The sequence below is a fragment of the Grus americana genome, chromosome 10 (assembly GCF_028858705.1).
Source record: "Grus americana isolate bGruAme1 chromosome 10, bGruAme1.mat, whole genome shotgun sequence".
Classification (NCBI taxonomy): domain Eukaryota; kingdom Metazoa; phylum Chordata; class Aves; order Gruiformes; family Gruidae; genus Grus; species Grus americana.
In genome coordinates, this window is record NC_072861.1 from 16,906,986 (window position 1) to 16,920,592 (window position 13,607).

General features: G+C 45.2%; 1 protein-coding gene across 1 annotated transcript in view; it reads right to left on the reverse strand.

Annotated features, from left to right (window-relative positions):
* The window catches only part of LOC129210572 (A-kinase anchor protein 13-like), a 121,899-nt gene that overhangs the window by 66,923 nt on the left and 41,369 nt on the right, over positions 1-13,607 (reverse strand). Inside the window, exon 4 of the mRNA XM_054836431.1 lies at positions 3,499-3,594. Within this exon, the coding sequence (XP_054692406.1) occupies positions 3,499-3,594 (96 nt within the window). The remainder of the gene's footprint in view (positions 1-3,498; positions 3,595-13,607) is intronic.

Genomic DNA, 13,607 nt, shown 5'->3' on the forward strand with positions numbered 1-13,607 from the left:
TATTAACTTCCAGAAACCCTCAGCAGACATTCTAGATGCCTCTTCAAATGAGTAAAATCCAGTTTATACCTTCCAATACACTTTGTAGTTTGAAAACACATTTTGGCAGTAAATTGTGGGGAAGTTCTTAATGATAACCAGCTCACGTTTGTAAGAGCTATTATTGACTTTGGGTGCTTAACTAGGAACTTCTTGAAAAGCCTTAATTTTCAAAAGCAGAATTTTCTGCAGAACTGGGGTCCATCCCAAAGGGTATCAAGCTGGGCAGCCGAAGCAGAAGCATCATGCATGTTGCCGGTTACCTTTGGAAGCAAAGATGCGTTATACGGGAGCCACAGCGCGTCCAGGTGCTCAGCACAAGGTGAAGAACAGCGGGGAGGGAAGAACAGGACTTGGGGAGCATTCCACTCAAATGTAGAAAAGGATAAATACGGTGGGTAGTTGCCATCAGCACCGAAATGCCTGCAGCCTTACTTATGCAGTGGGAGAAAGCGAAGCCTCTATTGATTCCAACAACTCCTGACCATAGCACGTGTCCTAAAACCAGCTTTCTCCACCTTCTTATTCTCCTGACTCTGAGCTGTGTTATTTTAGGAACTACGTTGAGCAATGATGGTTTCAGCAAAAGAAACAAAACCTCCATGCCCTGGAGCTGGATGATAAGACCCTCCTTCTCTGTGTCCCACAAGCCACAGCACTTGTACTGAGCTCCCAAAAACACAGGCCTGGAGTAGAAAACAACTCATGAGGCCCAAAGCACCATGCATGTTTTTGTGCTGACAAATATTTAATAAAATATTTCCTAGCATGTGCAAACAAGGTAGTTATCCAATGCATATTTTAATAAGTGCATGTACCAACCTTAACTGCTAAAGCCACAGGTAAGAGTTGGAAAAACTGGCATCAGGACCAAGATTCACAAGGCGCCTCCACCCTCATTTTGATCAGAGCAGCTTTGGTACTCAACGTTTTAATGTGCTTTTCCTCTCTGAAGAATACACCAGGCTGACTTTTCCCTTTAGGCTCCCTTTTGCAAATGCTCCCGGCTCTGCAGCTCTAGGTGTTGCAGACTTACCCAGGGAAAGCCTGCTTGGCACTTCTTCCAGAAGAGGAAAACATCAGAAACTTCAGCTTTCCCACTGGAGAACCTGTGCTAACCCTGTGGCACAGCACAACTGCATCTGCCACTACAAAAATTAAGAATTGTGTCTTCTTAAGTGCTCCTTTTCTTTCAACTCACAAAACCATGGGCAAACATTTTGCACTAACAAGTACTTTAGGTAGTCACAGAACAAGCTCGTTTTACTGGAGCATCCCTTCTGAGTCTCAAAAAATGCACATCATTCACCGAGCAAGTGCAATGACGGAGTCGCTTGGTACCGCATCCCCAAAGAATAGAGCTGCAGCTCTGTTCCCAGGACAAGAGAAACACTCGTGCAAATTTGATTTTTAAATTAATTAAAGCATCAAATAATGAAATCCAAATAAGCACAGTTTCTACCCAATTCTGCCGCCCCATCTTCTGAGTTTGAGCCTCTCTGCAGCTAGCTCAAACCCAAAAAAAGCAAACTTTGCAGACAGACACCCCGCTTTGCACCTGAAGTCATTTCTTGCGACTGCCTTTACAAAGTGGCCTTTCAGACCGGTCTCTCAGGAGTGGAACGGGTTAAGTGCCTGCCGGGCCCAGCCTCCCCAGTAAATCATTTATTACCCCAGCTCGGGGACAAGCAGCTACGCAGAACCAAGAGCCCACGCTGTGCAGCTGTTCGCCAGCCAGGCAACTCTCTGCCATTACGTTATAACGCAGGATTAAGCTCGGGGAGTGGAAATACATCCCTTTATTACCAGGGTTTGAGGGTTTTCTTCCAAGTTATGCAGATATTTTAAATGTTACAGAGGTCATTAACATAAAGTTCATTAAGCAGTAACCACTGTATGAATGAAATGAGATTATCATTATAAGCACAGTTATGGAAATACTCGACTAGCAGGCAAAAAGAAAAAGGAACGGGTATGAGAATGCTGCTCCTAAACTCCAGTTTAGCTTTTTTTTTTTCCCCCTCCAGATCTTTCAGAGCAGGCACACCCATAAATCAGACATGATGCAGAGGCTGGTTCTCAGGCAGGAGGTCAGGTGAGAAACTCTCACCCATGCTGGGGCTCCCTGGAGATTTCTCTGCTGCAGCCGTGCAAGGAAGAAGTTATCCCTTGGGTGATCCCAGGGAAGGGTCTGGCATCTTCTGCAGCAGCAAGCATCACTCGCTGCAAGCTCACCGCGCTCCAGAAATCAGCAGCAAGTTAAGAAACTAATGAGAAATCAAGGCACAGACTGCTCCTCTTACGTGGCAACTGGTGTTGCGCATTCCGCCTTTAAACATGGCCCCGTATATTTGGCTAATGAGCATCAACGTTCACAATGAACTTGGAGACCAGTTCTCAACCAGCCATGCATATTCCCAATAAAGCAGGCTTCACTCATAGTTTTGCCAAAAACTTCATTTCCTTCTCAGGCTCTAAAAATAGGCACAATTCCCCTGCTTAAACCCACTGAAAAAAAGAAAACCCAAATAATTACAATAAATACCTGTCTCTACAGTAACAGCAGTTTATGATTAATCTACCCAGCTACAGCTCAGTAACACCAAACAATTCAGACCCAGTATCGTTAAAGCACTGGTCTTCTCAGGCAAGACCATGGAAAATGTGAGACGCTGCAGCAGGTGAACAGGTTGGAGACAGTGGGAGGAGAAGAGAAGCAGCTTGCGGTGGTTTTCCTTCCTTCCTTCCTTCCTTCCTCCCTCCACAGAGCTCAAACATGGCAAGAACCCATTTCCAAGCAAGACACTCACAGTTTCTTTGCTTCAGGCTAACAGTTTTTGCAAATTCAAGTCTTTTTTGGAGAGAATGGGTGTAACTCCATGAGTCAGAACAGTTACTGTCAGTATTGCAATAACCATATATTCGCTTTTAGGTCAGATCCATCCCCTGACCTGGTTCACCACAGCGAGAAGCTGGTGTTAACAGAAAATAAACCCAGAAGCCTCAACATCAAGACTGCTCCAGGACAGACAGGTGGCTGTCGTACCGACCAGGAGGCACTTCTGACTGGCAGCCGGTGGGACCTGAGCCCCGATCCTGACTGGCTTCCATGGAAATCCTCGGGCTGTAACCATGTGCCTGCCCCAGGGACATGAAAGTCATATCTTAAAATAATAGGGAAAAACCAGCTGATGCTCTAAGTGTTAAGTGCTGTTTACACCATGCCATATGCTCGATGTAAGGGCTGAGACCACACATCCCTTTCTTTTTATTTTTCTTCCACCACAAAGAAGTTGTATTTTATGGCAAAATAACTTGTTGAATTTGCCTATAACACGTGCTTTGATATCAGCATCCCCTCCTGCTGCCTAGCAGGTAAGCTGGGGAAACTCTTTCCCCCAAACCTCTTGCCTCAACCCTTGCTTGTACCTGAAGAGCTCCCAAAACATTTCACCTTACTTTAACTGCATGAAGCAGTACAGGTGGCTCCAAGATGTCCTTCAGGTCGTTCCCACACCAAGCAGAGAGGACCAGGCAGGTCACGACGCTCAGCTCCTGGAAGAAAGGGAAGGAGGAGTCACCAGGTATAAGGGACAGCACGGCTGCTGGGGGTCCCAACACCCAAACCGGCATTGCAACACCTTCACCAAGGGGGATGGAAACCATCATCTACCTTGCTAGCCATATGGGAGGCATGCGTGGCCTCCCGCAGTAGTCCCATGTGGTGACCCACCCCAGGCTTCCATGAGCGCACATGGGGTGAAGTCTAGAGCTATATATGGACCCACACGGGCATCCGGCACCATCTAAGAATAATTGTGCTACTGTCCTGCTACTTAGTTTATCCCCAAAACTGTTGATCTGCTGTCCATCACTGTTTCCCAAACCTCTAAAGTTGGCCTTAAGCCCTTGCCCGCCAGGACAGACTTCAAACTATTTGTGAACTCCCTTAATGCAAGGTATTTTAAAAGGAACAAAAGCACCAAAAGTAGATGATGGCAGGTGATGGCCAGCAGATGAAGCCCAAATCTACCAGCAAGTCTCTGCCAAACCTTCCTGGGTTGTCTGTACTTGTCTACAGGCTGATTTCCTGTTCTGGGGCAAAACCTACTCTGTAGATTCATCCACAGGGATGAATCTGGTCTACTGAGCACACCTGGAAAGAGCAGTTAAAGTGGATTAAATGTCAAAAGGAGAAAAAGCCCAGGTAGGGCTTTAGCTTATTAAATGCTGTGTGGGAGATTTTATTAGCTAAATCAAAGTCATCAGGGCACCTTAGGCCATCATTTGGTTACCACAGCAGGAAAGGTTGGGGGTACACACACACGCATCACCGAACACAAGTGTGACACGCCGACTGCCTCCTCCTGTTTTACCAGGTAGAGAAGACTCTGCCCCTGCACTCTCCACGTTGGGAAAGCATCTGTAATCAGGGAATCTCACAGTCTGAGCCAACCTGCCAAGTTCAAAGTGCAATTACAAGCACAGAAGTAACAACAGCAAAACTAGTTACCGGCTGGGAAATCAATTGTATTGCGTGAATTAGCTGGGGAACGTACAACACTGGAAGATAATGCATTGCACAACAAATCTCATTCGTCGACACACGAACAGCATCACCCGAACACCTTGATGTTGGTTTTACACAATGTTTTCTTAAGATTTATTGCTAAAAGTCTCTTGTATCCATTCTGCTAGTAAGTTCCTGCTGAGAAACGGGGAGAGTGTTTTGCAAGGCACTACAGGGTACTGCATGCTAAAGGCATTTTACTACAGATATATATATTTAAACATAGACCAAACTGGAAAAAGAAAAATGTTTACCCTTTTGTTCCTCTTAAAAGTATCAAGATATGTTGCACTGAAATTCATGCACAATTTCTGACTTGTATTCTTACAGCAAACTACTGGAGCTGCAGGAGGAATTACCTGAACTCCTAAATCCCAGTCAAGAACGCGCAAACCCTCTTTGGATTCATTAACCAGTAAAAAAAACCATCCTCGCAGTCACTAACAAACAGACTGGAATTTCCCTCTGGCATTCCTGTAGTATTACTTTCAGGACCACATTTGAAAAGATGGTTACCGTTTGATAAAGCAATGATTAACTACGTTAAGCAAGCATCATTAACCTAAGGCTCCTACTAGCCAGCCCGTGTTGATCTCCGAGTAACAGCTCTCTCCAAGGCATATACTACAACAACACAGTGGTTTCATTCATTTGTGAGACACTGATAACTTGGCTTTTAATACCATACCCGCTATGTTTTGACAGAGAAAGCGGGGTTTACTGCTATTCCTTTGAACCGGCAAGCACGATGGGTACGGCTAACGCTACTAAAGTAGATAGTGCGTATGCTGTGATTCACTGCAGGTTTTTCATCGTACCCACTAAGGAATGAGGGTGTGTGTACGGAGACGCTCATGCAAAGCTCGCTTGGATGCTCATGACTTGGAAAATATTAGCAAGTGGAGAAAATCAACTGGCCTAGCAATAAAGAGCAGTAATACAAATCACCAAATTCTTCCTCGAAGCTTTTTTGTTTACTTTTATTCTGCAGAAATGTTTAGATTGCTACAGGAAGAAGCAAAGATTATTACAAAGATACATATTTTAAGTTCCGTATATAAAGAGCCTGCACAATCAGTAAGGCTGTCCACAGAAAAAAATCAGTTCCCCAAAGAATTGATTTTTGCTTCCTGCAAAACTGCTCTGGGATAACTCCCACGTGCCCAAGCACACCCAATTCACAAGAAGGATTTCCCCATGTGGATTTCTTCTCCTCCTCTTCCTTTGCTGGGAAATCATTACCAAGTGTAGTTGAATGCTGACGTAGGTCCTCCTTCCTGAATCTTAAAAAGATGGGTTTAAAGATCATGTTTCATGGGTGAGCTCATACTGCTTTACAAATAAAAAACTATTTTCTATCATCACAGGAAGATGATGACATATGGTATCTTTGTAAGGAAAGCTGTAAAAAGCCAGGTTCCTACACTGCTCTGGCAACATTCCTGCATTCTGACCTGTAACTCCGGACATTTTCTGCCCAAAAGAGCCGACAGTCTCAGTATCACACAGCGCTCACTGAAGTAAATGAGAATGTAAAGAAAAGTTCTTTTGACGCTTGCCTTTACACAACCTATTCTGCTTAGATTTCATAAAAATAGGGGGAAAACACCATCTCGTTTGCTAGGACAGGATTATTTGATGGCAGATTGCTCATGGTCTGGCTCCCCACATACCGAGTCAGCTAAAGCAGAAGTTACCCATGCCGCCGATGAATTACTGAAACATGTTTAGGGAAGAAATAATGAAATAAAGTTTAAGGAGAGCATTACAGCTATTTATACTTTTAAAAAGATAAGGTAACCGGCCCTATGGATTACATATGTAATTCCTGTAACAGATAAGTTCTTTTCCCAAAAAAGAACGCAGCAGCTTAGAGGTGATCCGCATCTGACATCTCCTTTACAGGCACAGGAGCCAAGCATCAAAAGGTACTCTCTCTACATTTCTAAATGAAATGAGTGGCAGTGACTAACGCAGCGAAAAAAGGAGTTATCCTGTGTTGAAAATCTATTTAGGAGCCATCAGTTCGGGCTGTCAAACACACATGCTTGGTAGAGCCCCAACACTTCGACCTCAGGGTTTCCAGTTGCTCTGCTGGTTCCTCCCCAGCAAACGCCCTCCCTTCCCAAACACTGCCCGGCACAGAGGAAACCACTCCTCAAACTTGCTCTTTTTTCCCCCCCGAACACAAATCCCTTTTATTTTTGAGAGAAGTGTTGCATGTTTTGTTGCTCTGCCAGCTGATCGCTTTGACATGTCGAACAAGTTATCTCACCATCTGGTTGTAATTGCCATCATGAAGCTTTCAACAAATTCAAAAAACAGCACCAAGATGAGGGCACTAATGGTCTAGCAGCTGAACTTATGATTATTTGGGATTATTTGATACAGCTGGAACCTTTTGATAGCCAAGATGCCCAAACACAGCCAATCCCACAGCTACAGCACCCAAACAAACCTCTGAAGTATTTCCGAGTTTTGGCTGTTGCCCACTGTAAAACCTCCTCACAATTTCACATCGAATGATGTCAAGGAAAATATTGCTTCTCCTCCTCACCTCCCAAATTGCTGGGTGTACAACTGCACACTGCCGTTATCTTTTGCTTTTAATACACAGCCTATACTTATATACCATGATATTCTCATTGCAGGACATCCTCTTCCTGCTTCTATTGCGTCTCCCAAGAGAAACTGGCTCACAAGACCTTTTCGGAAGTTTGTCCCATGGACTGAACCGTGTTTCCTAATTCCTTAGGGAAGGGAGCGGGGACACACTCGGCTCAGACAAGGCATTTCCCACAGTCACATGCTACGAAGCCATGTTCAGAGCAGCAACCTCTTCCCTTGACTGACCTCAAGGGAAAGTCCAGCAGGTCCACACCAAGGCTAGAGAAGAGCAGCAGCATCCAAGCTGCTACAGCACTCAGCGAGACAAATCAATGGACACGTTAGTAAAGTAAACAGAAGAATAAAAAAATTATTTGCCTAAAATCTGCTTTGCTTTTGACAAGTGTAAATGCAACATGGATCCATTAACTACTGCATCACACTACATTTTTACCAGCAGAGCAGAGGGCAGATTGCAGCTCATCACATTTTGACACACACACACACACACACACACACACACACACACAGAGTTCCTCTAGAAGTAGAGGATGGGTTTTCTTTAGAGGGCAGCATCTGACTTGGCACACTGGATGAAGAGAAGCCAAGAATTTTAAAACAAAAGAAAGTAAAACACATCCATATTTCACACAATTGTACACACTGCAGGGCAAGCAATAACATTAAGATGTTAACTGGAGTCCCATTAATCCTGATTACCAAGAGAAGGGAGACAAAAATTCGTTCATATACACTAAATTAACTTTTGAAACTTAAACTCTTTTGACAGCGTCGCCTTGAACTTGTAGACAGAAATATTCCCATGTCGGTGGAAAAGGGAAGCAAGGAAGCACCCAGCCAAGAGCACTCCCCTATTCACTCTAGCCCTGGACAGACACAAAATTTCTCTCTAGACCTTGGAGATCTGTGCAGAACTGAAAGAAGTTTTGGGTTTGCTTTTTACTTCCACCAGCAATCACAAAGCATAAACAGAGACTGGGGATGCTTTATGCCTCTCTGACTTGCATCTTAACAGCAACCTGAGTTCCATAAACTCCTCTTGTGCAATAACCCCCAGGAACCTGTTTCCCCAGGAGAAGACGAGGTGCCACCAGGACTCTGCAAGCAGTGAAACCCCCCGACCTCTGAGAGCACAGTCCGGCACAAGTGCTCTTGAAAGGCATACAATTGAGATTTTGAAGGCTGAAACCAGAAGAAAACAAAAAACTGGAAAGAATAATAATATTTTTGTCACCCATTACAGTTTTTACTACTAGTAAAAGCAGGACTTGGTCTAGAAATTTGATCTTTAAACTGAAGCATGTCACAAGCATGTTCATCCCAAATAGCAACTGCTTCTTTCCAGATAGTCATAAAACCGTATCAGGATTGAGATAAGGACTTCAAACTGTTTCCACAAGACCATCATGGCTGGCTGGCTGGCTGCAGGAGATATTAAAAACTAAGTTTAAAAATCTGTGCAATGCATTAAGACTTCATTGAACCACCACCCCCCTTGTTATCAGAGTGACTAGCTAAAAAATAAAGCAAACAGCAGCAAGCTGCAATAACATCTCGAGCCCACAGCCACTCCTAAAACACAAACTCTTCATTCCGCAACAGATTCTTCTCCTTCCCCACCCCCCTCTTTTTTTTTTTTTTTTTTTTTGGCTTGCCCTTCCCATCCAGGGAGCAAAATCACTCTCCTCTATAATGACGTTCAGCTTACAATCTGAATGAGTTGTGCCCTCTTGCTAACACGAGCCAAAGCCCAAATTAAATTCCCTTCAGAAGACCAGGAAACAGAGGAAACAAACAGTGAAGCCAAGGACTATTTCAACATGGCCATCATCAAGAGCTACCAACATGATGCCTCAACGCAAAGGAAGATGTCGCTTAACCACAGTCCTCCACGGAATGGGACAATTTTCTTTGAAATAGCGAGTGCAGCTTGTGAGCAGGACAGGCTAAACGTTTCCTGGGGAGGCGACATGTCACCCCCAGAACATGATACAACCCTGAGAAACGGCAGAGTGGTTGGAAACGTGAATCATGTGAAAATTTCCACCGCAAGTGCCCTTTGGAGGTCATCTGGTCCATCACCCTGCTCAAAGGAAGGCCATGACATCAAGGTTATGACATTATCCCCACGCTTTCATTGTTCAAAATTGTCCCAGTCAACTGTGGCCCTTGTGTCAATTCCCACATGTAAAATTGAGCTAAATAGGCTCATCGAGCTCCATCGCCGCAGGAATGAAGTCGAAATCATCATCAGTTGCAAGGCACTCCAACTCCAACTGCGTAGCCTGCACAATTCACTTATTTAATCTGATCTTCCCCATGTACAAAATTGATTTTCTTCATTTCCACACAGCTTAAAAAAATCAATAAAGACCTTTTACTGTAATTAGAAATCTTGTGATAAGGCAACATGTACATGTTGAAACCAAATATCAACATATAACATGCACTGACAAATTAGTACAAGCTTTCTCCTCCATTTTAAGGATCATCTTGGTATAAAGCGCAAAGCTGTGGACCAAGGTCCCTCCGTGCCGAGCACCATGGAGGCACGGCAGCAAGAATCCGCTTCCCACCATGTCTGAGGGTTAAACAGGTAATGCTGGGAGGGGACACAAAGGGCCACAAAATGAAGCTACCCACCCAAGGCTTTAAAGATGACTGCCTGCAGAGCCTGTAATCCGGCCGGTATTGCCTCTCCTCCCACACAGCAGCAACATCCCCACGTTCTTCAAAAGCTGCTGCCTCCATCCACTGCCACACGGCTGCCCGGCTCTGCCCAACACCGGCCAGGCAACCATGGCATTACATCCCTTTACTGCTCGAATCAACACACCACTGGAGCTGCACAGCACTTAATTATATAAATTAGGAGATGTGTATAATGGTCCTAAACTGGTAATGAAAGAGAAGGTCCAATGATGCAACAAAAAAAATCTGCAAACCAGCACTTAGATTATAGGAGGGTTACACAACAGCTCAAACAATTAAGCATTTAGGCAGCTAACTGCAGACTTGCATAGTGCAGATCACGTTTTCCCACAGCCATCATCTGACTCCAAACATGTGAGATCCACTCGAGCACACCCTACCTACCTCGCCCCAGAAGCTCAAGGGTGAAGGTGAGGAGCTCAGTGTTTGAGCAGCAGTGTCACCCACAACAGAGCAGGAGACACGCTCCAAAGAAAGAAATCAGTGCTTTACCCACATCTCCCTCCCAAATTCACATTCGAACTCAACGGATAAGTCTAAAGTGTGTCCTAGCAACCCCTTGTATCTCACAAGCAGTGCTTGCCTTTCAGCATTAACATCCCATTACACAGAGATGACATAACTCCAGTGAAACCTGTTCGGTTTACAACTGGGGTGACTTTTGCACCGTGCCATGTGATTTAACTCCCAGCTGCAGCCTTGATTAAGAAAGCATTACCAGCACAGGGTCAGAGAGATCACCCATCAGCTCGGACAATAAATAAGGCAATTTAGGTATCCGACAAGCACTCAGCATGAGCAGTTTATGTGGAGGAGAATGCACCTACCCCGACATTTCCGAGTGTGGGTTTTTTAGTGAATAGGCTCAAATACTTCCAGATAGTATTGATTTCTATTCATAGCATCAATATAGCATAAGGGAGAAATAATTTGGTTTGAAATATTCTTTTACACTGTATTGACCTTTTATGTCAATAAACACGGTACCAAATTGCAGCTTAGCAGCCTAATTTTACCTTCTTTTTGTAAAGTGCTCAGATGAAAAGCACTATACCAGCATCAGGGCTGAGAAGTATTATTTGGATGTTGCAAAGCAGTTAAGTGTCACGGTCAATCTGCATGTTCAATACTGAAGGGCTCAAAAGAAAACTGACAGCACCAAAACTGCCATGGTAAGGAAGGGTGATAGTAGCAGCTTGGAAGCTGCTAACCAATATTTACACGTGCTTGTTCAAACATAAGCCTCAAGAAGCAATGCTATGCCTTATCTAGAAACCCTTTGAAACGACCAGTATGTCACCATTCTTATTAGAAAAATGCCATACTCACATTCCCCTTTCACCTGTAAAATAAACTGTTAATTCAATATTAAAATCCAGATTGGGAACTTTTGACTTCCACATATTACCCTTCTGGCACACCGTCCCTCCTCCACACCCTCAATGCTCTCCCACCCGCACCGTGGTCCACGAAAGGTAGAAGTGATGCCGGCAGCGGAGCGGGCAATGCCAGAGGCACGGTGCGGTAGCGAGGAGGGGAAAGCTCCTGGGATTTTCACAGGTTATTGAGGAATCCCTGAATGAAACCTCTGGGTCCATCCTGTACTAAAGGGCCCACAGCTCGTTTCTGGGTGCATTAACACACGCGGTCTGTGGTTACAAAGTGCACGGGCACATACTTAGTTCCGATCCCCCTGAGCTCTTGCGAGGCAGGCTGAGCACATAGGTACTGCACTGAAGCCACAACGCTGTTCGTTGCACAACTATCAGTGAGTGCACACTGGCTGCAGCAGATCTGCAATTACTACCTCAAGGGTGATGGCTGGAAACACCAGCGTGCAACCCTAGAGAATCTTTTACCTTGCAACCCCTTCAGCAGGTTGCCTGATTTGTTTTTATCTAGCTCAACCTTTTTCTCCCCCCCCCAATACTGTTTTCATACAGTTGTTAACACCCTCCCCCCCGAGGCAGACATCTGCAACAATAATATCTTTAAGGACACAGGTCACAGTAACACAGCGTATTACAAATAGAAAAGCAAGGGACACGATTAAATAGCGTTAGCACACGGCACAGATTCTGCCCCGTACCCAGACAGCCCAGTGCTTCCCTAACTCCCGAGTGCACGCCGGGGGAGGAACCAATCTTTCACCACCAGGAAAAAGATTCCCGAAACATGTCAGCAAATATCCATGTAACCTGCATCTCAAAGCCTGACATCAAATATAGCCTAAAATTAACTGAGCCTGCTACTGCTCTGCGCTCACACAGCAAAGTGAAATCCCGGCTGTGCCGGCACCCTCCCATGTGTTTCACACGGGGCTGGAGCCAGACCTACTCATCATCTTCCCTGCAGAGCGCACTCCTCCCTGCTTTATCATTCATCAAGAGTAACAACCAGCCACCAAACTAGCACTGCAATGACTTCACTACCAGCTGCTAGATGTCCTGGATAAAACAAAAACAAAGTACGTTAAGGCTACTATCACTTACCAAATCCTACTACAAGTATACCAGGCAATTAGGCAACTCTGCTGGCATATCTGCCACTACTTTCCTTCGTGGACTTAGTGCCTCTCTCCTCCCAACCATCCCCTGAAGCAGAGGACCTTTAGTTAAAGCAATGACAACAATTTTCACCCAACAGAATGCCCTCCCTCTGCTCACGCACCCCAAGCAGGTACAGCAAAGTTTTTTTGCTCAGTGCAACAAGCAGAGAGGGAAAAACAAGAAGTTAAAGCCGACTCTAATTGCCAGGGCACACCCTTCTTCAGTGCACCTGTAAATGACCGCTTGTGCAACACCACCTGAGTGTCAACAGGAGCTGTAGGCACTACCCAACCACATGCACGACAATAAAGCAAAGGCACTGCCCGCATTTCCACGTGCACGTAGGGTTTCCAAGCACTTATCTACCCATCTACACCTATGCAAGTGGTGATTCACCTCCTGCAAACACATTCCTGAACCGTTTGGATCTCCCCTTTCCCGTATTCCTGCCACTGTGGCAAATCTTCCGGTCAGACATTGCCTGCCGCCTTCTTGGTCATCATCCTGCAGAGCACCAAATAAGGTTAAGTGCTAACAAAAAAATACCCAAAACAAACAAATAAATTTAACCGGTCTTCCTGAGCTGGGAAGGTCTCTTCAATGGCACGCATCGCCTTTTTCATTCAGCATGCATAGCCTTTTCAGTGTCTTTCCGGACCAAGAAAGTTTTTGTTCCTTGCTTTGCCTCAGCTGACCATAGACTGCTTGTGGTAACACATTGGTTACCATCTGACCCAGGACCTGGGGGTTTTTTGGGTTGTTTTTTTTTTTTTTTTTTTTTTTACTTTGTGGGGGGGAAGAGGGGCAAAGGATCACATAGAGATGATGGCCACAAGGAGCACAACACCAGTGCTAAAGTCTACCTGGCCAACAGCCCATACCAGAGGCACAAGCCGTCCTTGTAAACAGGCTGCGGGAGTTACCCGGTTCCACAGTCCAGCCTCAGCTGCCGTCCCTGGGACTGTTCTGCACACACAGGAACTTTTCCACGCACGTGATCCATGCACACAGGGCGCACGGAGCAGCAGCACAAGGCCAGGAGACCAAGGGTCTCGGAAAGCATCACCTCTCTGCACAGAGTGCATCTTGCAGAGGGCACCGAGAAGCTT